The following is a 24,558-nucleotide window of genomic DNA, read 5'->3' on the forward strand; positions in this document are numbered from 1 at the left end:
CTAGATATGTTCGAGAACAGTTCTAGCAGCAAAAAGACAAGCTAATTACTAGCTGGCTTTCCGCTGTAATAGTGTAAGTACTCTGTGACTCACACTATTATGAAATTCAAGTGTATAGTGTGCAGGAACAGCGCATTCAGATCACTGCTGTTTGGATAATGGATCGCCATTTTTTTTTTTTTTTCCTTGTCTTCCTTCCCTAAGCGCGCGCATGTAGTGGGGTGGGCCAGCATGTCAGCCAATCCCAGACACACACACAGCTAAGTGGACTTTTAGCCAGAGAAGCAGCGGCATGTGTGATAGGATGTCCATGTCACATGTCCCTGCATTATAAAAACGGACATTTTCCTCCAGCACGCCATTATCTGCCTTCTGCGTCTTGGTGTCAGTCACCGCTGGCGTAGCTCCTGTCTCCGATACTGCTGTGTACGCTCTATACACAGCACTATACAGAATAGGGATAGAAGTTTCTTTCAGCCCTTGTAAGGGCTAATACCGGCAGGGTCAGAGCCATAGGTGACAGTCAGGTCCGTGAAAACAGATTTTAACAGCTACACAAGATGACAGCATCTGTGTAGCTAAGGTCAGGGATTTCCTTGCTGCATTTCCCCATTAGGAGGGATAGAAAGGGAGGCTTCCTTTCCTCTACCCAGACCCACAACCCTGGCACTGTACCCTCCTGCCCTTTGCACACTCAAGCTCATTGTTACTAAGCCATTATACTAGCAAACACTGAGGAAACTTAGTGGCATCCTAAAAGTGGCTGTTGGACTTCATTATTGTCCCACTAGTGCAAAGATATTTGCAGCACGTCTGCCTGCATTGCACACTCAAGCTCATTGTTACTAAGCCATTATACTAGCAAACACTGAGGAAACTTAGTGGCATCCTAAAAGTGGCTGTTGGACTTCATTATTGTCCCACTAGTGCAAAGATATTTGCAGCACGTCTGCCTGCATTGCACACTCAAGCTCATTGTTACTAAGCCATTATACTAGCAAACACTGAGGAAACTTAGTGGCATCCTAAAAGTGGCTGTTGGACTTCATTATTGTCCCACTAGTGCAAAGATATTTGCAGCACGTCTGCCTGCATTGCACACTCAAGCTCATTGGTACCAAGTCATTATACTAGCAAACACTGAGGAAACTTAGGGGCATCCTAAAAGTGGCTGTTGGACTTCATTATTGTCCCACTAGTGCAAAGATATTTGCAGCACGTCTGCCTGCATTGCACACTCAAGCTCATTGTTACTAAGCCATTATACTAGCAAACACTGAGGAAACTTAGTGGCATCCTAAAAGTGGCTGTTGGACTTCATTATTGTCCCACTAGTGCAAAGATATTTGCAGCACGTCTGCCTGCATTGCACACTCAAGCTCATTGTTACTAAGCCATTATACTAGCAAACACTGAGGAAACTTAGTGGCATCCTAAAAGTGGCTGTTGGACTTCATTATTGTCCCACTAGTGCAAAGATATTTGCAGCACGTCTGCCTGCATTGCACACTCAAGCTCATTGGTACCAAGTCATTATACTAGCAAACACTGAGGAAACTTAGGGGCATCCTAAAAGTGGATGTTGGACTTCATTATTGTCCCACTAGTGCAAAGATATTTGCAGCACATCTGCCTGCATTGCACACTCAAACTCATTGTTACTAAGCCATTATACTAGCAAACACTGAGGAAACTTAGTGGCATCCTAAAAGTGGCTGTTGGACTTCATTATTGTCCCACTAGTGCAAAGATATTTGCAGCACGTCTGCCTGCATTGCACACTCAAGCTCATTGTTACTAAGCCATTATACTAGCAAACACTGAGGAAACTTAGTGGCATCCTAAAAGTGGCTGTTGGACTTCATTATTGTCCCACTAGTGCAAAGATATTTGCAGCACGTCTGCCTGCATTGCACACTCAAGCTCATTGTTACTAAGCCATTATACTAGCAAACACTGAGGAAACTTAGTGGCATCCTAAAAGTGGCTGTTGGACTTCATTATTGTCCCACTAGTGCAAAGATATTTGCAGCACGTCTGCCTGCATTGCACACTCAAGCTCATTGGTACCAAGTCATTATACTAGCAAACACTGAGGAAACTTAGTGGCATCCTAAAAGTGGATGTTGGACTTCATTATTGTCCCACTAGTGCAAAGATATTTGCAGCACATCTGCCTGCATTGCACACTCAAACTCATTGTTACTAAGCCATTATACTAGCAAACACTGAGGAAACTTAGTGGCATCCTAAAAGTGGCTGTTGGACTTCATTATTGTCCCACTAGTGCAAAGATATTTGCAGCACGTCTGCCTGCATTGCACACTCAAGCTCATTGTTACTAAGCCATTATACTAGCAAACACTGAGGAAACTTAGTGGCATCCTAAAAGTGGCTGTTGGACTTCATTATTGTCCCACTAGTGCAAAGATATTTGCAGCACGTCTGCCTGCATTGCACACTCAAGCTCATTGGTACCAAGCCATTATACTAGCAAACACTGAGGAAACTTAGTGGCATCCTAAAAGTGGATGTTGGACTTCATTATTGTCCCACTAGTGCAAAGATATTTGCAGCACGTCTGCCTGCATTGCACACTCAAACTCATTGTTACTAAGCCATTATACTAGCAAACACTGAGGAAACTTAGTGGCATCCTGAAAGTGGCTGTTGGACTTCATTATTGTCCCACTAGTGCAAAGATATTTGCAGCACCTCTGCATTGCACACTCAAGCTCATTGTTACAAAGCCATTATACTAGCAAACTATGCTGCCAGTTTAAGGGCCGTAGTTGCATTGTCAGGGATAATTATTGTTGTTTATTCTGCTGTTAATAAAGCTAGACCACCGCTGCAATCTACACCACCTCTCAATTTTTACTACCACATTTTAAGTGCACAATTTTGTTGCAATCAAAATGAGTGTCAAAATGACAGATGCTGGTGGAAAGGGGAAGAGGCGTGTTGGAAAAGGAAAAAAAGGGTTTGTCCGTGGGGAAGGTGGCAAAGCTCCATTAACATCTGCTGAAGATAGACCATCTTCCAGCAAAAGTAAGATGTCTACTACTTACCGTGGACAATCCGATGTGCTCCCTTTTTTACGGACAAGAACAACTGGAACAAAGGTAGATGATGGCCAAAAAAGGAAAATGCTTGAATGGATCTCAAGTGGTCCAACAAGTGCCCTCTCCGCCACCTCAACTACCGCATCCAAAAAACACCAGTCCTCTGAGTTGTCAGCCCAATCACACTTGCATTCTCCCAGCTCTGAAGTCTCCATCCGCCCTGCACAGTATGGTGGAACTGAGATGGCTGAGTCTGCAGAGCTGTTCAGTCACACTATAGCCTGGGAATCAGAAGTCTGCTCCCAAGCAACAGTGAGTACAGACCAGGAAATGGTCTTCAGTGATGCCCAGAACCTTTGTGACTCTGATTCAGGCCGTGAGGACCAAGTTTCTGAGCATAATGTTGACCCTTTTTCACAAGCTGTAACACCTGTTGTTATAGACAATGAGGAACATACTGATGACGATGAGACGCAGATACCAGATTGGGATGACAACTTAAATATTCGGTCAGGGCAAGAAGAGGCTCGGTCTGAGGGTGAGGGGAGTGCAAACACAACAATTGATGAGGAAGTTCTAGATCCCACCTGCTGTCAACCCACAGTCAGGCACTCGAGGAGGTCAACAGAGGCCGTGGAGGAGGATGCAACCGACGAGGAAGTTACCTTGCGCCTTCCTGGACAGAGTCGAAGCACTGGTAGCACGTCTACAACTGCATCCTCAGCCACCACTCTGCCTCTGAGCACTAGTCTGGGGTCTCAGCAGGTCGCATGCCCTCTAAGCCTTGCCTAGCCTGATCCTTTTTTGACATAGCAAAAGATCGCCCAAATTATGTGATCTGTAAAATTTGTCGTGATTCTGTTAGTAGAGGGCAAAACCTCAGCAGTTTGACAACTTCTTCCATGAATTGTCACATGAATAAATATCATATGTCCCAGTGGGAAGCTCACCGTGCTGCAATGCGGCCTAGCGGAGCGAACCATCCACAGCCTGCCCCTTCCAGTGCATCCACGCGCTGTTCATCTTCTAGGACTGTGGGGACAGCTGTCACACCTGGTTTTCCATGCACAACTTCCACCACTGTAACCGCAACAGGCAGTTTGCTTGGTAGGTCGTCAGTTGGTTTGGAAGGGGAAACAAGTGCATGTGTACAGCTCTCTAAGACATCGACAGCACCAACGTTGGATGAAGGCAACATCATGTCTCCGCCTGCACTTTCCTCACAAACCTGCATTTTTCCAGGGACACCCTACTCAACACCGTCTACACACAGCAGCCAGATCTCTGTCCCTCAGATGTGGACAAATAAAAGGCCATTTCCTGCGACCCATGACAAAGCTAAGAGGTTGACTTTATCCCTCTGTAAGCTCTTGGCTACTGAAATGCTCCCTTTCCGCCTGGTGGACACACAGGATTTTAGAGACCTTATGTCTGTTGCTGTGCCCCAGTACCAGATGCCCAGTCGCCACTACTTCTCTAAGAAAGGTGTGCCCGCGCTACACCAGCATGTCGCACACAACATCACCGCTTCCTTGAGAAACTCTGTGTGTGAACGGGTGCATTTCACCACCGATACTTGGACCAGTAAGCATGGACAGGGATGTTACATGTCGCTGACTGGGCACTGGGTAACTATGGTGATAGATGGTGAAGGGTCTGCTGCACAAGTCTTGCCGTCCCCACGACTTGTGTGTCAATCCTCTGTCTGTCCAAGTTCCGCCACTGCTTCTGCCTCCTCCACCTCATCTGGGTCCTCCACCTCTGCCCCAAGCCTGCCTGGTCAGGCCACCAGCATTCTCACTGCGTAGAAGGAATCACGCACCCCTCATTACTATGCTGGCATCAGAGCGCAACGGCATCAGGCGGTCTTTAGCTTGACATGTCTTGGAAATAGGAGTCACACAGCGGATGAGTTGTGGGCAGCTCTGGAGATTGAGTTTAATAAATGGTTGTCTCCACTCAACCTGCAGCCTGGTAAGGCCGTGTGCGACAATGCTGCAAACCTGGGTGCGGCCCTTCACCTGGGCAAGGTGACACACGTGCCTTGTATGGCTCACGTGTTGAACCTTGTTGTCCAGCAATTTTTAATACACTATCCCGGCCTAGATGGCCTTCTGAACAGGGCACGAAAACTGTCTGCTCACTTCCGCCGTTCAACCGCCGCAGCTGAGCGACTTGCATCGCTCCAGAAGTCTTTCGGCCTGCCGGTTCATCGCCTGAAATGCGATGTGGCGACACGCTGGAATTCAACTCTCCACATGTTACAGCGACTGTGGCAGCACCACCGAGCCCTGGTGCAATACATCATGACGTATAGCCTGGGCCAACGAGATGCAGAGATGGGGCAGATCACCCTGATGGAGTGGTCTCAGATCAAGGACCTATGCACCCTTCTGCACAGTTTCGATATGGCGACGAATATGTTTAGTGCTGACAATGCCATTATCAGCATGACAATTCCAGTCATTTACATGCTGGAGCACACGCTAAACACTATTCGGAGTCAGGGGGTGGGACAACAGGAAGGGGAGGAACTACGGGAGGATTCATATGCGCAAGACACAACAACATCACCAAGGTCCAGACGTTCATCATCACCAACGCGGCAGACCATGGGGGACAGGGATCAACAAGGGCGCATGGTAGCAGGCGAAATGTTGAGGAAGGTGCAGGAGAACATGAAGAAATGGAGGACGAACTGTCCATGGATATGGAAGACTCAGCGGATGAGGGAGACCTTGGTCAAATTTCAGTTGAAAGAGGTTGGGGGGAGATGTCAGAGGAAGAAAGAACGGTTAGCACCTCTATGCCACAAACACAGCGTGGACTTGGTCCGCATGGCTGCGCAAGACACATGAGTGCTTTCTTGCTGCACTACCTCCAACATGACCCTCGTATTGTCAAAATTAGAAGTGATGATGACTACTGGCTTGCCACACTATTAGATCCCCGGTACAAGTCCAAATTTTGTGACATAATTCCAGCCATAGAAAGGGACGCACGTATGCAGGAGTATCAGCAGAATCTGTTACTCGATCTTAGCTCGGCTTTTCCACCAAACAACCGTGCAGGTGCAGGGAGTGAATCTCCCAGTTTTAACTTGACAAACATGGGACGGTCTCGTCATCTTCAACAGCCTACCCGTACCAGTAGCACCGTATCTGGTGCTGGTAACAGCAATTTTATTGAATCTTTTCATAATTGTTTTAGACCGTCCTTTGCAAGGCCACCAGAGACAACAAGTCTGACACATAGTGAATGGCTGGAGAGGATGATACAGGAGTATCTCCAAATGAACATCGATGCCATGACTTTGCAAATGGAGCCTTGCTCATTTTGGGCTTCAAATCTTGAAAAATGGCCAGAGCTCTCCACTTACACCTTGGAGATTTTGTCGTGTCCAGCTGCCAGCGTTGTCTCTGAACGTGTCTTCAGTGCTGCTGGGTGTGTGCTGACAGATAAGCGCATGCGTCTGTCCAGTGACAATGTGGACAGACTAATGTTCATCAAAATGAACAAGTCATGGATCCACAATGAATTTACTACCCCTGTGTCATCCTGGGGAGAGTAAATGCTTGTGGATTTGGAATGTGCTTGATGCAAATCAAAACATCCTGTTTGCATTTAGGGCACAAGTGCTGCCACTGATGGGGTGTCTGTGTGGCCCAATTTTTGGAAAAAAGGGAGACTCCGCTTGGAGTAACCCTTGCTTACATTGTTTTTAAAAATGATCCAAGATGAACAGAGCTGGGATCAGGAAAGACTTAGCTACCTACCCCGGTGTCCTCCTGGGGATGGTTAAGTATGGCGTATTTTTGAATGTGCTTGATGCAAAGCTAGCTGTGAAGTGTACAACTGGGGCAGAAGTGCTGCCACTGAAGGGGTGGGTGTGTGTGGGGCCCAATTTTTGGAAAAAAAAGGAGACTCCGCTTGGAGTAACCCTTGCTTGCTGTGTTTTTTAAAAGGAGCCAAGATGAACAAGTCATGGTTCAGCAAAGACTTAGCTACCTACCCCGGTGTCCTCCTGGGGACGGTTAAGTATGGCGTATTTTTGAATGTGCTTGATGCAAATCTAGCTGTGAAGTGTACAACTGGGGCACAAGTGCTGCCACTGAAGGGGTGAGTGTCTGTGTGGCCCAATTTTTGGAAAAAGGGGGACTCCGCTTGGAGTCACCTTGTGGTGTTTTACATGATTTTAGAAGGGCGTGCCATGCCTATATCTGTGTCTCCTCCTCTTTTTCCTTGTCCCGCTCTTTTGTTTTCGCATGAGTATATGTCCTTGTCACTTTCCCATGTGTTTGTGTTGTGTTGTGAGTTGTTTGTCACCTTTTGGACACCTTTGAGGGTGTTTTCTAGGTGTTTTTATGTGTTTGTGATTGCCTGCCATTGTTTCCTATGCGGTTCGAGTTCGGTTCGTCGAACGTTCGCCGAACCGAACTCGAACAGGACCCCCGTTCGACGAACCGAACTCGAGCCGAACCACGGCCGGTTTGCTCATCTCTAGTGGAGAGGCCACAATCCAAGCTGCTGAGGTCTAGTGTGAAGTTTCCACAATCAGTGATGGTTTGGGGAGCCATGTCATCTGCTAGTGTAGGTCCACTGTGTCTTATCAAGGCCATAGTCAGCGCAGCCGCCTACCAGGAAATTTTAGAGCACTTCATGCTTCCCTCTGCTGACAAGCTTTTCGGAAATGGAAATGTAATATTCCAACAGGATCTGGCACCTGTCCACACTGCCAAAATTACCAATACCTGGTTTAATAATCACAGTATCACTGTGCTTGATTGGAGAGCAAAGTTACCTGACCTAAACCCCATAGAGGACTGTAGTTGGATGACATGTGACATACACACAGGTTGACAATGGAGGAGATGGGGGGCTAAATCTCTACCTCTCCTCTGCAGCTGTGATCTGATCTCAGGAACAGATCATAATTGTATGACACTTGGCTCATGCTCACAGCAGAACAGGAGCTGAGGGTCATTGGCATATCTCATTCGATGCTTTCACATCAGAAGTGATACACAAGCGTGACTCTGTCCTAATTATGTGGTCATGACTGAAATCTGCACTAAGTCAAAGGCTTGGATTTAAGATCTGAATACATTTGAGGATCTGTTTACTTGGCCAGAGGGGGTTAATCTATTTACTGATCTATTCTGAGATCTGAATTTATTTCAGTGTCTGGCAGAATATTGTCGTCCTTTTTACTGGATACACGTCTTTCTTCCTTTTCCACCTATTAGATACTGGTAAACGAAGAAAGAAACATGACTATAAACATTGGCTCTTTATTGGACAGAGAAGGACAAGCAAATGTCCCCACAATGGAGCAGGGTGGCAGTAGCAATAGATGCTCACAGTTCAAGCAAACCAAGTAACATTTCTAGGGGCACCTATGGGTGAAAAAAAAGACAATTACAGCTCATATTTTCTAGTCTCTACAACCCCATAGAATGGTAGTGTTGGAAGGGACAACAAGGGACATCATATCCAACCCCCTACGAGTGCGGGTTTTCCTAAATCATCACAGTTATATTTTTATCCAGCTTCCGATTGAAGATTTCCATTGATGGTGAGCTCATTCTAGAATCATAGAATAAACCTATTGTAGAATTTGTCTGTTAGCAGAATATAGTCTCTTCTGATTAGGATTTATTACAGAAAGTACATCTGATTTTATTATATAATTGATTAGGGCTTAGAATTCCAAAATACCCAACATAAGATCATGACAGACAGCCTTTCTCCTTAGGGGTACTTTGCACGCTGCGACATCGCTAGCCAATTGTAGCGATGCCGAGCGCGATAGTCCCCGCCCCCATCGCAGGTGCGATATCTTGTGATAGCTGCTGTAGCGAACATTATCGTTACGGCAGCTTCACATGGACTTACCTGCCATGGACCACGTCGCTCTGGCCGGCAACCCGCCTCCTTCCTAAGGGGGCAGGTCATGCGGCGTCACAGTGATGTCACACGGCAGGCAGCCAATAGAAGCGGAGGGGCGGAGATGAGCGGGACGTAAACATCCCATCCACCTCCTTCCTTCCTCATTGCAGGCGGGATGCAGGTAAGGAGATGTTCCTCGCTCCTGCGGCTTAATACACAGCGATGTGTGCTGCCGCAGGAACGAGGAACAACATCGTACCTGTCACTGCAGTGGAATTATGGAAATGACCAACGCTACACAGATCACCGATTTACGACGCTTTTGCGATCGTTTATCGGTGCTTCTAGGTTTTACACGTTGCGACGTCGTTACCGGCACCGGATGTGCGTCACTTTCATTTTGACCCCGACGAGATCGCAGTAGAGATGTCACAACGTTCAAAGCACCCCTAAGTCTCAGTTCCTGATATTTTGGAGAATATGTGGTCAGTTGATGTTTAGTTTGTTACAGTCATGATTATGAACCGATGTTTTCTTGCAAATATTGGCAAATAGATTAATGTATTAAATTAAAATGGCATAACTTCTCTAAAGTTAATTTTTATGAAACATTTGGAGAAAAAGAACATTTTTCATGGGGTTGTTTTCTATATAGAGGTGTGGTGGACCCCAACAGATCATGTAGCCTATGGATGAGCCAGCAATTATAGATTTTGAAAAACGCTTTAATTCTCAGCTTTACTGGGAAGTCACCCTTATAACTCTGTGTCAGTTTAATTTTTTTCTGATTTTATGGTTCATACACATTTGTTCAGCCAGTTTTTGGTCACCGCAACATTGAAATATAATGCAATAAGAGGTGAACAAAATATTACATCTTTCCAATAATGGTATTAATCAATATGTCAGCTCAGTACACAAAGCATAAACCCTCACATAGCTCCGAATCCCGAAAAATGAGAATGCTACGGGTCTCAGAAAATGGAGACAAAAGCAAAATTCTTTTTTTTTTGACAAATTTCTGATTTTTTTTTCACCACTTGAATAAAAAAAAATGTATACATTTTGGAATCTGAGTACTTGTACTGACCTGGGGAACATATTGTCAGGTCAGTTTTACCATATAGTGAACATGGTAAAAAAAAAAAGGAAAAAACCCCAACCTTGTAAAAATGTATTTTTTTTGCAATTTCACCACACTTGGAATTTTTTTCCCCTCCAGCACACTATGTGGTAGAATGAATGGTGTCATTTAAAAGTACAACTCGTCCCAGAAAAAACAAACCCTCATATGGTTATATTTACAGAAAAATAAAAACATTATGGCTCTTGGAAAAAGGGAATTATCTTTCTTATAGCAACCAGTAAGAGTTTTCATTTTTCTAGAGCAGATAACTTCATAAACAAATCCCATTTTGTTTTATATTACAGGGTAAAGAATTGAACAATGAAGCTCAAATTAGAACGGAATTTCCGAAAGAAGAAAAAGATTTTGAAGAAGAGAAATGTTTGGAGCCAGCACCGATACATCAGTCATTAACTGGTCCCTCTGAGGTTCTGTTTTTTTTCCTTATAAATATTCTGCAACTATATACAGTGAAACCTTGGTTAACTAGAACAATCCGTTCTGGGAGTGTACTTGTTAACCAAGTTACTCGTCTAGCAAAGCAAAATTTCCCATAGGAAATCATTGCAATGCAGACAATGCGTTCCACAACTTGTTAAATGACCCATCCTGGTCCCCTATTGTGACACACACACACACACACTGACACACACACTGACACATACTGACACACATACAGACACACACACTCACAGACACACACACACACACATACACTGACACACACTGAAACACACATGTTATGCTCACCTTACCTTCCGTTCCATCACCGGCCTCCTGGTTCTTGCAGTTCGCTGGTACATGATGTGTATCGGGTAACCATCGCGACCGATGCCGGAGCCTCCACTGCCAGTGCGCTGACGTCAAAGGCATGAGCCGCTTGCCTCTGATTGGTCAGCGCGCTGCCTTTGTGTAGCGGCTGACAGGGGAAGTTCCTCCCTTGTCGCGATGGTTAACGATACACATCCTGTAGAGGCGAACTACAAGAACCAGGAGGCCGGCGATGGAACGGAAGGTAAGGTGAGCATAATATGTGTGTGCATGCTTGTGCGTGTTTGTGCAGACTGGAAGAGTGGAATAGAGCGCGGTGGATGTGCGTGCGGTGAGTATTTTGCTCATACTGCAAAGCTTGCTCGTAAACTGAGTTACAAATTTACAGCAAGCTTTGCTCATTAAGTGAAATATTCGCTAAGTGGGTTACTCGTTAACCGAGGTTCCACTGTACATATTTTGCTTCCTCACAACAGTGCACCATGAGCTCATCCATAGTTCCTTCCCCTGTTTATAGGATAGGTTCACTATATCAAGTATATTATTACTAGTATTACCACTATAGTAGGCTAAAATAATACTGCCGTACTGTGAATACTTCCATTACAACTAAATGGTGTATACAAAATAGTACTTCTATGAATCAAAATGCCAACTGTATGTAGGGTGTCGTGGGGTGGTATGCGTGGGAAAGGAATTGACCCCGGATGCCACAGTACGCTACGTAAAAGGACTGTTCCTGGCTGGGTGTGTGGACTTGTGTAGTGTGAGCCATTCGCCCATGTAGGCCACATGTTGCTGACGTTCGCTGGCAAGGACGAAATGACGACTCGTTTCTACAAGGATATCACCAGTTTGTTTCAAACATCGGAACTTTACTCAAAGGTTCTTTTTCACCAAGAACTTCACCAGATAGCAGACACAATTCTTCCAGCACGTTTCAACTGTACAAGGAAAATCAAGACACATTTTACATTCCCGTTAGGTTGTTTTAAATCTTACTGGTCCTGTGAGTACCAGCACAACCCAGCCTAATGCTACAGTTCAACTCATGATGGCAGCTCATGTTGGTCACTTTTCCTTCCAAGCGGTTTCACGTGCAGTCTCCCAGTAGAGGGGAGGTTCCATGCTTCTGTCACTAAGGCCAGAGTGTGTTCCCAGACACTTTTTTTTATATGAGTCTCATTTGCTCATACAGGATTGAAGGTAAAAGGTAGCCACAGGTGCTAGAGCAGGATCTTATGCTCTTCGACACTTGGGGAGCGTCCACCAGAGAAAGATCACATCATTTACATGGCAGTTATTAATAACCAATTACCTTGAAGGTTAGGGACTTGACCACCAGAGTCCTGACCTGTGGCTCCTATTGTCTCGAGACGCTCAGTTCTAGGGTTGGTCTCTAAGTTTGACATTCTCACGCTGTGTCTCGATCAACACTCAAGAGACCTGCTATCTCCATTCAGGTCTTCTTCCTCCAATTGCCACAAGTCACCCATTGCATACAGTCTCAATGACCTACAGGCTATTATTCCGCACTTAACACATACTGAATCTCCACTAACTATTTTAGAACAAACCTTCTCGTACTTCATCAACTAACCCCTCCCATAGTGGGCTAGTTACAACATTTAACTATTACAGACTCTATAGTCTGACAACCACACATAAACTTGCTGTATATTACACATTACATTACACATTAACAGCTACTTATCACAGGCTACAATACACATTACACGAGAACACATCGCAATACTTAACATTACATAACAATCCACATGACATATTTACAAAAGTTGCAAGACATTATTCACATTACACTACACAATGTGATTGGTGTCTTCAGGGGCAGGAATGTGACAGCATCAATCCACCCTCTTACATGTACAATGACCAAGATTACCAATAATACCACTATACAACTTCCGTTACATCAGTGTTCCCCAAATCCATTAAAATCCAATATCAATAACTCCACTATGCTCCTGTGCCGCCCCCATGCCAGCAGCCGACGCTGCTCGGATCCAGACCTTCAGAGGTGGTGGCTCGAGGGTCTCCGGAACCAGGGGTCTCGCGGACACGCTGAATGAAAAAATGGGGGAAATGGACGTAGATGTACCGGCTAGGCCGTAATGAGTTCGTGACACCACCCATGGTGTGTGGTGAGGTGGGACACCACCGCTGCTGTTGTGGGGCACCCGGTGGAGATGTTGTGCAGCAAGTTTTTAACCCCTCCGTGGGCAGGGATGGTGACTCCGGGACCCGGTCGGTGATGCAGTGCAGGGGGATGGTGACCACAGGAGGTGCTGGTGTACTCACTGTTAGTAAAACACACAAGTCTCTGGTAAACCAAGTTGTTGGTGGCCAGTGCCGCCTCCGGTTGCGTTCGGGTCCCCCACCCGGTTGGTCCTGTTCCTGTATTGTTTTTAGTAGAAAAGGACTATCCCAGTATGCAACTCAGGAGTCCGCTCCTGGCTGGATGTGGCCTAAGGAGCCGTGCCTGCAGACGCTGGCCCGAGGGATCTATGGGCCTTGGCGGTGACCTCTTATCCCTAATCGGTGGGCTGTTGTCTTCTATGAGGGACTTTGAGTGGGACAGGACCTCTAGTCCTGGCCTCAATCAGTGAATTAACCAGCTCCAGTTGGTTCTGGCTTCTGGCTTCAGGGTCCGAGTACCCCCCTTTGTGCTACGGTTTCTGGGTCGGTTCCCGTGTCGGTACCGGCGGGCTACAACCATGTCCCGGTCCACTTCGGTTCCACCGAGCCGTCTTCCCGTCTCTTGCTGATGGAGACCACCGTCTGCCTCCTAGCCAGTGGCACCAGGGCTCCTACCCTGGTACCGTTCAACTTGAACTCACTGCTGGAGCTACACTTAGCTCCAGCCCACACTCCTCTCCAAATTGAACTACAAACTCATCTGAAGTAGACTGCTTGTTTTCCTGCCCCGGGCTGTCTAGACCTCTGGGTGTGCGTGCACCAACCTGGCCATGCCCACTGGTGTGTCTATCTGTTCCTAAGGGGGTGACTAGGGTTTAATGGTTGGCTGTGTGTTTCCTAGTGAGGGAAGGTGTTATGCAGGGCCTATTTGTGACTACCTGGTTTTGCCAGGGCGTCACACTCCCTTGAAAGTAATCATGCCCCTATAGGGTCTGACAGTAATATATAACTTGATAAAGTAAAAATGCCCCAAGTGCTCCCTTTCGCTGTGTGCGCACGCTAAGTTTTTGTTGCAGATTTGGTGCAGTTTATTGTGCAGAATGTTACCCAAATCGAATGTCTATCCTTATGCCAGTGTAGCACCCCCTGAACACCTCAGGGTGCTACAAGAATCTGTATCTTCACAAGGATGCAGGGCCAACCCCCTTAGAGACCCAGAACCCCAGTGCCGGTAACACCAAGAACTCAGGTAATCCCAGTTACCCCAACAAATCCCCCAGCTATGGTGAGACCAATGGATGTCCGCCTAGAAGTGGAGCCACTCCAGTCCACTAGTTGACTAGGTGGGAGGGGCAGACTGTGGAGAGGAGACAGAGAGAAGTCAGAGTTGACAGGAGAAGTGTGGAGTGGTGATTGAGCAACGTCCTGACTCTGGTTAATGGTGACCTGGTACCCAGGAGTGGTAGTTGCCGATGGAGTACGGTGGTGTACCCCCGGAACTATGCACCTACGGGGTACAGGACCCTAAGACAGGAAAGAGCTCCAAGCCAACCTGTTAACACCTGCACAGCAAAGGGGACGATCAAGGACCTTGCTGACCCTAAAGAATCCGAAGACTCAGTAGCAACGGGAGAGCTGGGGACAGGACCAGAGACTCCATCCCCACAGGGTTCACACTACCGTCAGGCGGACAGAGGTGGACAAACCACAGACTGGGAATCCCCAGTGTTCCATACCACGGGGACCCACTTACCAGAGACAGGTGCAGGGAAAGAAGGTACCAGAGAACCAGGCAGGCACTGGGACGAAGGGGACCTTCGAAAAGGAGATGAAACTAGCTGGCCTCGGGCAACCAGTTGACACCAACAGTGAGTAAACCAGTTTCACTGAATACCTGTTTGGACTCCTTCTTCCAACGCTCACTGCACCATACACATGTGAAAAATAATTGCGCCACAGCAGGCTAAAAGGCGCAAACAGAAAACCCCGCCCACGACTCCAGTAAACGCGGGTGGAAGGGGGCAGTAACCTGACACTGAAGTCCTGGAGGTGTTCCGGTCCCGCGAGGTGGTGAAGGAAAACCAGCGGGGCTGCTGCAGAATGCCTCCAGGACTGCGACAAGCAACATCCTTTCTGGATATCCAGTTAACTGGTTTTAGCCTGTCCAAAAAAGTTTTTGCTCATGTTATCGCAAACCGGCATCAGGCAATGCTATACTCCATGCCAAAAGTTGCCATCCTCGGCATGTAGTACATAACATACCGGTTGACGAATTTGTGAGGGCAAAAAGGAGTTGCACGAAAAAGGTAGATTATGACAAGGAATGTATTGAGATTACTAACCGTTTCTCACAAAGAGGTTACTCCTCTAGTGTTATTGAGGTTGCAAAAAGAAAAGCTGATCGGAAAAACAGGCAAGATTAGTTGCAATATAATGATAAAACAGCAGAGAGTAGCCATCTTAATCAGGTAACTTTTTCAACCACATTTAATGATAATTATAGTGAGGTGATTAGAGCTGTAGAAAGGTATCTGCCAGTTCTTTATACTGATGACAAAATTAAATCCATTTTGGAAGAAGGAGTGAAGTTTGTGGCGAAACAGGGATGCAATTTGCGTGATATCATATCTCCTTCAGACCATACCTCCCATACCGCTAATTCAAGCTTAAATAATTGGTTGTCACTGCAGGGATCTTTTAGATGCGGAAAGAAATCTTGTGGGTTATGTAAGTACATGAGCATGACTAACGAATTTTGTTCTACCACTACCAATACAGTTCACAAATCCAAACAGTTTCTTAATTGCAGTAGTACTCATGTAGTATATGCAATTTCCTGTCTTGAATGTAGACTTCAATGTATAGGTTGTACTACCAGAAAACTACGTACTAGGATAGCCGAACATGTATACAACACCATTCACACTAATACCACTCGCAGTCTAACTGGTGCATAGTCATAATGGGGACCTTAGTAAAGTCCCCGTGAATAACAGCAACAGTGATCGTACTCGCAAATTATAGTTATTAGACGCTAGATATATTTTTGAGATGAACACCAGACACCCTATGGGACTCCATAAGAAAACTGATATTTTTTATTTTTTACTGAAATAACATTATTCATCTTATTCATACTTGCGGTAGCGCTGATTCCATATAGGCTTCAGAAATAGTTTATGCACCGTTATAGTCCCCTCTAAACAATGTGTTTTTTTTTCCTGCAGTAGGAAAAACAATTATCTTGCAGCGTTTACACCTGTTTAATATAATCCAAGGTGTTTTATTTTTCCATTTGTTGTTAAAGTTAAAAACCATTAAAAAACTAGTAATATCTAATCTAATATATAAAGCTCAGTGTATGTATGTACAGTTAGGTCCAGAAATATTTGGACAGTGACACAATTTTCGCGAATTGGGCTCTGCATGCCACCACATTGGATTTGAAATGAAATCTCTACAACAGAATTCAAGTGCAGATTGTAACGTTTAATTTGAAGGTTTGAACAAAAATATCTGATAGAAATTGTAGGAATTGTCACATTTCTTTACAAACACTCGTTTAAAAGAACAGAAAGTCCTCAGTGGTTGATACCTTTTAATGGCTAACTGAAAAGATGGTAATAATTGCAAGCTTTAGAGACTACTCAGGTCTCTTCATCAGGCATGGTAACTTGAGTAGACCTGAGTAGTCTCGAAAGCTTGCAATTATTACCATCTTTTCAGTTAGCCATTAAAAGGTATCAACCACTGAGGACTTTCTGTTCTTTTAAACAATGTTTTTATCTCTACTGGCTAACACGGTACAAAGATATATTTTACTTTACAAACACTCCACATTTTAGGAGGTCAAAAGTAATTGGACAAATAAACCAAACCCAAACAAAATATTTTTATTTTCAATATTTTGTTGCGAATCCTTTGGAGGCAATCACTGCCTTAAGTCTGGAACCCATGGACATCACCAAATGCTGGGTTTCCTCCTTCTTAATGCTTTGCCAGGCCTTTACAGCCGCAGCCTTCAGGTCTTGCTTGTTTGTGGGTCTTTCCGTCTTAAGTCTGGATTTGAGCAAGTGAAATGCATGCTCAATTGGGTTAAGATCTGGTGATTGACTTGGCCATTGCAGAATGTTCCACTTTTTTGCACTCATGAACTCCTGGGTAGCTTTGGCTGTATGCTTGGGGTCATTGTCCATCTGTACTATGAAGCGCCGTCCGATCAACTTTGCGGCATTTGGCTGAATCTGGGCTGAAAGTATATCCCGGTACACTTCAGAATTCATCCGGCTACTCTTGTCTGCTGTTATGTCATCAATAAACACAAGTGACCCAGTGCCATTGAAAGCCATGCATGCCCATGCCATCACGTTGCCTCCACCATGTTTTACAGAGGATGTGGTGTGCCTTGGATCATGTGCTGTTCCCTTTCTTCTCCAAACTTTTTTCTTCCCATCATTCTGGTACAAGTTGATCTTTGTCTCATCTGTCCATAGAATACTTTTCCAGAACTGAGCTGGCTTCATGAGGTGTTTTTCAGCAAATTTAACTCTGGCCTGTCTATTTTTGGAATTGATGAATGGTTTGCATCTAGATGTGAACCCTTTGTATTTACTTTCATGGAGTCTTCTCTTTACTGTTGACTTAGAGACAGATACACCTACTTCACTGAGAGTGTTCTGGACTTCAGTTGATGTTGTGAATGGGTTCTTCTTCACCAAAGAAAGTATGCGGCGATCATCCACCACTGTTGTCATCCGTGGACGCCCAGGCCTTTTTGAGTTCCCAAGCTATCCAGTCAATTCCTTTTTTCTCAGAATGTACCCGACTGTTGATTTTGCTACTCCAAGCATGTCTGCTATCTCTCTGATGGATTTTTTCTTTTTTTTCAGCCTCAGGATGTTCTGCTTCACCTCAATTGAGAGTTCCTTAGACCGCATGTTGTCTGGTCACAGCAACAGCTTCCAAATGCAAACCCACACACCTGTAATCAACCCCAGACCTTTTAACTACTTCATTGATTACAGGTTAACGAGGGAGACGCCTTCAGAGTTAATTGCAGCCCTTAGAGTCCCTTGTCCAATTACTTTTGGTCCCTTGAAAAAGAGGAAGCTATGCATTACAGAGCTATGATTCCTAAACCCTTTCTCCGATTTGGATGTGAAAACTCTCATATTGCAGCTGGGAGTGTGCACTTTCAGCCCATATTATATATATAATTGTATTTCTGAACATGTTTTTGTAAACAGCTAAAATAACAAAACTTGTGTCACTGTCCAAATATTTCTGGACCTAACTGTATGTATGTGTGTATGTATGTATGTCCGCTAAAGAAATTTGCACCGTCGCATTTACAATCAGGAAATTTTGCACAGACGCCCCATGTGACTCAGGGAACGCCATAGACTATGTCTGGGCGGGAAAATTTAACCCCGTGCTTTCCAGTTACTCTACAAAAATCCTACAGCCATTAGACTGAATGGAGCTGGGAGCTGCAGGCTATAAATAGCAACTGTCAGTAGTTGCTATAAGAACAAAATAAACTGTTAGTATATAAAGCTTATGTGTGAGGTAAAAAGATGTCGGTGGTGAGACGGATAAAGAGAGACAGAGACACAGACAGAGACAGCCGGGCAAAGAGACAGCCCTGGAAAGAGACAGACTGGCAAAGAGCAGACCTGGAAAGAGACAGACCGGGAAAGAGACAGACCGGGCAAAGAGACAGCCGGGCAAAGAGACAGACGGGCAAAGAGACAGACGGGCAAAGAGACAGACGGGCAAAGAGACAGACAGACAAAGAGACAGCCGGGCAAAGAGACAGCCGGGCAAAGACACAAATGCCCAAAGAGACAAATGCCCAAAGAGACAGCCCTGGAAAGAGACAGCCCTGGAAAGAGACAGACTGGCAAAGAGACAGATGGGGAAAGAGAAAGACGTGAAAGAGACAGCCCTGAAAAGAGGCAGCTGGGCAAAGAGACAGCCGGGCAAAGAGACAGCTGGGAAAAGAGACAGCCAGGAAAAGAGACAAATGCCCAAAGAGACAGACTGGAAAAGAGACAGACCTGGAAAGAGACAGACCTGGAAAGAGACAGACGGACAAAGAGACAGCCCTGGAAAGAGACATCCCGGCAAAGAGACAGCCCAGCAAAGAGACAGCCCGGGAAAGAGACAGCTCGGGAAAGAGAAAGCCCTGGAAAGAGAAAGCCCTGGAAAGAGAAAGCCCTGGAAAGAGCCAGACCTGGAAAGAGACAGACCTGGAAAGAGACAGCCGGGCAAAGAGACAGCCGGGCAAAAAGACAGCTGGGCAAAAAAACAGAGAGAGAGAGAGAAAGACAGATACAGAGATTGAGACAGATAGACTGATGCAAATACAGATAGAGAGATAGAAACAGACAGACAAGGAAAGTGACAGACAGCGAGAAGACAGACAGTGACACACAGACAGAGACTGGGAGAGAGACAGAGAGACAGTTACTATCCCGGGCAACGCCCGGGTACTACAGCTAGTAGATTAATATACCCAGTTTTTTGTTTAAATGTATTAGATTAATTCATAAGCTCTATTGCATGAACTTGATACTTTGGAATAGTAATTTGTGTATAACACTGTTCACACTCTCTATACTCATGGTGGCGCTGAGATCATATTTGTTATGTGGTCCTCAATGTACATATAATGTATGTATAGGTATATTTCTTCGCCCATAATATGGTGAAAGATTTTATCTACCTTTATCAACAATAACAATTATTACCTTGCGTTTTTTCCTTGCACATTTTTTTAGTGCTTATATTTATACAAACATATGTCAGCTTTAAAGGTAGTTTTTCCACCTGTTCAGCGCAGATATGTATCATGAACCCATTAGTTTAGAGTGGTGGTGTTTTTTTTTTTTTTTTTTATATATAACATCGTTCACACTATTTAAATCTGCGGTGGCACTAAGGCTATATTTATAAGCCAGTTTTTAGTGTAAATATACAATAGGTATATTTTTCTGCCGATAATATAGAGAGAAGTCATGTTTGTTCTATTTATAACAACAATAGCAATTATTACCTTGTGTTTTTTTCTACACCTCTATGTGTTTATATCTGTATAGGTATTTGTCAGCATTATAGATTTTTTTTTCCCACCCATATGGTGATGTTATCTAGAGTTATATATTATCGTTGTATCTATATTTATGAATCATGTGATCTAACATATACAACCAAGCATATCTATGTTATATATATAGTCGTGGCGTTCTTCTTAGGCGCTCATAGAGTTAAGAGCACTATTTTGGATGGTTCTCAGATTTTGTTGATCAATATAATTGCATTACTCCTCCTACCTGTTCCCTCCCCTATTTTGTTATTTAAGTTCACTTTGATTTTATGTTAGTTATGGTTACGACTAAAGAAGACTCTCTTCCGAAACGCGTCAACTGCGTCCCCATGTCTGTACGTGTAATGGATTTTAATTAACACTACTAAACGGTATTTTAATGATGGATATTTTCCCTGAATGAAGACGTTTTTTGTTGCCGGATTTCACCTCCTTTTCTGCGACAAGCAACATGTCTGCCCCAAGGGACTGTGCTAGTGTCCCAGTCCAACAAGGGACATGGACCATGGAGAGGCTAGAGGCGGAGGTCCAGTGGCTGTGCTGGACTCTGCGAGCTGAGCACTTGCAGAAATTTGAGGAGTGGAAGGCGGACATGATGGAGATGGTGGCAGCCATGCGAGCCCCAGAGAGAGGAGCGCGGCTTGACCAGGCTGCACCGATCCAGCTACCGGGATCAGTCCTCGACCAGGCCATGTCGCCGCCGGAGAGACCAGAAGTGGTAACACCACCTTTTCGCTGGAGAAGAAGCAAGCACCATCTGCGCCAGTGGTGATCGCCCAGCCTGCTGAGTCATTAGGAGCCACGAAGGGGGCCGCTGCTGGTGCTGACAACTGCCCCCAGGTGCTGTGCCCGGTGGCTGCAGGGGGCTCGGCTGACCAGCTTCCCGCACTGGAATGGATCCTGCATGCAGAAGGAGAGGTTGTTAGTGTCATGCTATGGAGCTATCAGGTGCTCGATCCCAGGGCATAAGAACTGGAGGACCGGTTACGCCAATTTGCTGTCATTCCGTACCAGGCCTGGCACTTTCAGATGCAGCCCCATGTGCCAGCTCCTACACCCACTCCAGCATCCACTTCAGCATCCACTTCAGCGTCCACTGCAGCACCAGTCCCTCAGCTGCCACCAGGAGGCAGTGCAGGTGCACAGGACCAGTGCACACAGACACTAAGTGCTGAGCCAGAAGGCCAGGTGAAGCTGATGGCCCCTACCCAGCACCATGGTAGCTATGACCTGATAAGCTACCAGTTCCTTGTTGCTATTGTTTGCTGTTTATGATCCTGATCTGAAAAAGTTACCAGTTTTCATGCTTGGATGGATGGATTGTGGGTGCATGAGGGGTACCCAGGTAGTATCATTAAAGAATGAACCTCCCCTGAGTAGAATGGACCTGTTTAAAAGTTTACCTGTTGAAATAAAAGAAAAAAAATGTATAACGAGTTTGTCTTGCAGCCCAAGGACATGCTGGACTTAACCAAGGGGGAAAGTAGCGCCCCTGAACTCCATCCCCACATGGTTCACGGTACCATCAGGCAGACAGAGGTGGACAAACCACAGACGGGGGATCCCCAGTGTTCCATACCACGGGGACCCACTTTCCATGTGAGTTCATGATGTTGCTCCTTTGACATACGAGACAGATGTTTCGAGCTGTGTTTCTTCAAATTGCAACCTTTCTTGACATGTGACTAGGATGGGTTGCAGTTTGAAATATGTGACAGTGCAGTGGCCATTTCAATCCTTAGGTCTCATTAATCAAAACTGCCTAATAGGAAAATGTTATGCCTTCCCCTTAGTAACAATCAAAACTCAGTTTTTATCTTTCCTGAAAATATTTCTAAATGAAAGTTGTGCACTAATTGGTTGTTATAAGCAAAACTAAAGTTTTACTCTACAGGTAAAAAAACCCCCAACAAATACAGGTATAAAAATATAAAAAACTTAAAGGTATGGTTAGTATTTGAGACATTAGAGCACCATTTCATCAAGATTGGAGATGTAGGGTCTTGATAGGGGCACTTCTTGGAGTCAAATGTCTGACAAGTTGAGTTTGCTTCTGTGTGTCTTGGCGCAAATCTTACTCTGTTAAGAAATTGGAATAAGATATCTGCTGTGAGGAACGCCACTGTGCGTCATGAATTAGATGAGCTGAGGCGTCACCCCGCCTTCCCCCAGTCGTACCCCAGTGATCCTGCCCCAGTGATTCTGCCCTAGCTTCGAGGTGCATAAAACTGTCATGAAGATGCCAGAATCACAAAACTTTTTCACAATTCATGTTGCGCAAAAGCTTAGAGACTTTTCTAAGTGATTTATACCTGAAGCGGGGTCTAGGTCTCATTATTCAAATCCAAAAGGAACATTGTTCGTCTTCCTCATAGCAACCAGTCAGAACGTTCATCTTTCTAGAGCAGTTTAAGAAATAAAAGCTGTAGTCTGACAATGATAGTTGTACTGTATACCCGTTTTCAGAAACAAATCCCATTGTGTTTTACATTACAGGCTGAAAAATTGAACAATGAAGCTGAAACAAGATCAGACGCCCTGGAAGAAAAAAAAAGTTTTGAACAAGAGAAATCTATGACACCACAACCAACATATCAGTTAGCGACTGATCATTTTCAGGTTCTCTATGGGTTTTTTTTCATAAATATTTAGTAAAAATATAAACATGTGTATAAGAAAACATATGCAATTGCAATGATTTTGTAGCAGAAATACTTAATTTTCTCTAACGATTTCAAGGCTGCCAACACTTTCAGCCATGATTGTACATTTGTACATTTTGAGAGTTGAAAGCATAGTGTGACACTGATAGTAAATGAGTTATCCTGTTTCAAATTACATAAGTAAAAAAAAGGTTTATAGACTTAAGGGGGTGTTACACGCAGCGATATCGCTAGCGATATCGCTGGTGAAAGCACCTGCCCCCGTCGTTTGTGCGTCGCGGGCAAATCGTTGCCCGTGGTGCACAAAATCGTTAGGAGCCATCACACGGACTTACCTGCCTAGCGACGTCGCTGTTGCCGGTGAACCGCCTCCTTTCTAAGGGGGCGGTTCGTGCGGCGTCACAGCGGCGTCACTAAGCGGCCGCCCAATAGAAGGGCAGAGATAACATATCCGCCCACCTCCTTCCTTGCTCATTGCCGATGGCCGCAGGTAAGCTGTAGGTCATCGTTCCCGAGGTGTCACACGTAGCGATGTGTGCTGCCTCAGGAACAACGAACAACCTACGTGCTCAAAAATCAACGATTTTTTAAAAAGGAACGAGTGAGGTGAGTATTTTCCATCGATAACAGTCGTTCCTTGCTGTCACACGCAACAACGTCGCTAACGATGCCGGATGTGCGTCACGGAATCCGTGACCCCGGCGATATATCGTTAGATCCGTCGTTGCGTGTAACGGGGCCTTTAAAGGCAACTGAGCTTTTACTTATCCTCTTGATTTCTGCCTCCACTCATGGTCTTTGTTTATTGGCTGCAAAACTGAAAAAATGGGCCAGCACATCTGTTCATATAAGTGCCATATGTAGGTGCACATTCACACTGTGGTCATAAACTGACAAAACCAAGAATAAAAACTATGAACAATACACTGCAGTAAGTAAATACAGTGGTATGTAAATGTTTGGGCACGGCTGATCAAAACTACTGTTATTGTTAACAGTTAAGCAAGTTGAAGGTGGAATGATCTCTAAGAGTTGAAGATGACATTTCTCTTATATTTTTTTGGCTCAAAAAATATTTTCATCATTTACATATGAAAATTAACAAAAAAAGGAAAATGGGAAGATGTAAAAATTTTGACAACCTGCAAGATTATTAGCACCTCCTTTGGAAAGTATCACAGCTTGTGAATACTTTATGTAGCCAATCAAGAATCTTTCAGTTCTTGTTTGAGGGATGTTTCAAACATTCTTCCTTGGAGGTAGTTGGCACCTCGTGGGAAGCTAAAGAATCTTTCATGTGTGAGGCCAACACCTTCCAAGGAATGAGGATCCTATTTGGCCACCCTAGTTCTGCAGCAAGTGTCCTGAACCTAACAGCATACTGACTTGAGGAGGTACTCCCCTGCTCCAAAGTCAGCAGCTGTAAAGCCTTATCATGAGTAGCCTTAGGCCCCAGGAACACTTGCCGTATAGACTCCAAGAACTCAGCTGAGTCCTGAACTATGGGGTCGTCCCTCTCCCACAGTAGTGTAGCCCACTCCAGTGCTCTATTCGTGAACATGGAGATGACAAACCCCACCTTTGAACTCTCTGTAGGGAACCGTGCAGCCAGCAGCTACAGATGGATCGAGCACTAGTTCACGAATCCCCTACAAGCTTTGCTGTTCCCAGAAAACTTATTGGGCAGCGAGAGGTGAGGGAGGGGTGGAGTGGGCATGGTTGGCAGGAGACACCAGTGCAGCCACTTGGCAAGCCGACCGAGCCACCACATCAGTCATA

The 24,558-nt window shown here is 45.1% G+C and overlaps 1 protein-coding gene across 1 annotated transcript in view; it reads left to right on the top strand.

The window, feature by feature from the left end:
- Positions 1–24,558, top strand: part of LOC142283211 (uncharacterized) — an 89,865-nt gene that overhangs the window by 18,478 nt on the left and 46,829 nt on the right. Inside the window, exons 3-5 of the mRNA XM_075333095.1 lie at positions 10,386–10,508; positions 21,566–21,715; positions 22,613–22,735. Coding sequence (XP_075189210.1) covers positions 10,386–10,508; positions 21,566–21,715; positions 22,613–22,735 — 396 coding nt within the window. The remainder of the gene's footprint in view (positions 1–10,385; positions 10,509–21,565; positions 21,716–22,612; positions 22,736–24,558) is intronic.

This window comes from Anomaloglossus baeobatrachus, chromosome 2, assembly GCF_048569485.1.
Source record: "Anomaloglossus baeobatrachus isolate aAnoBae1 chromosome 2, aAnoBae1.hap1, whole genome shotgun sequence".
Classification (NCBI taxonomy): Eukaryota; Metazoa; Chordata; class Amphibia; order Anura; family Aromobatidae; genus Anomaloglossus; species Anomaloglossus baeobatrachus.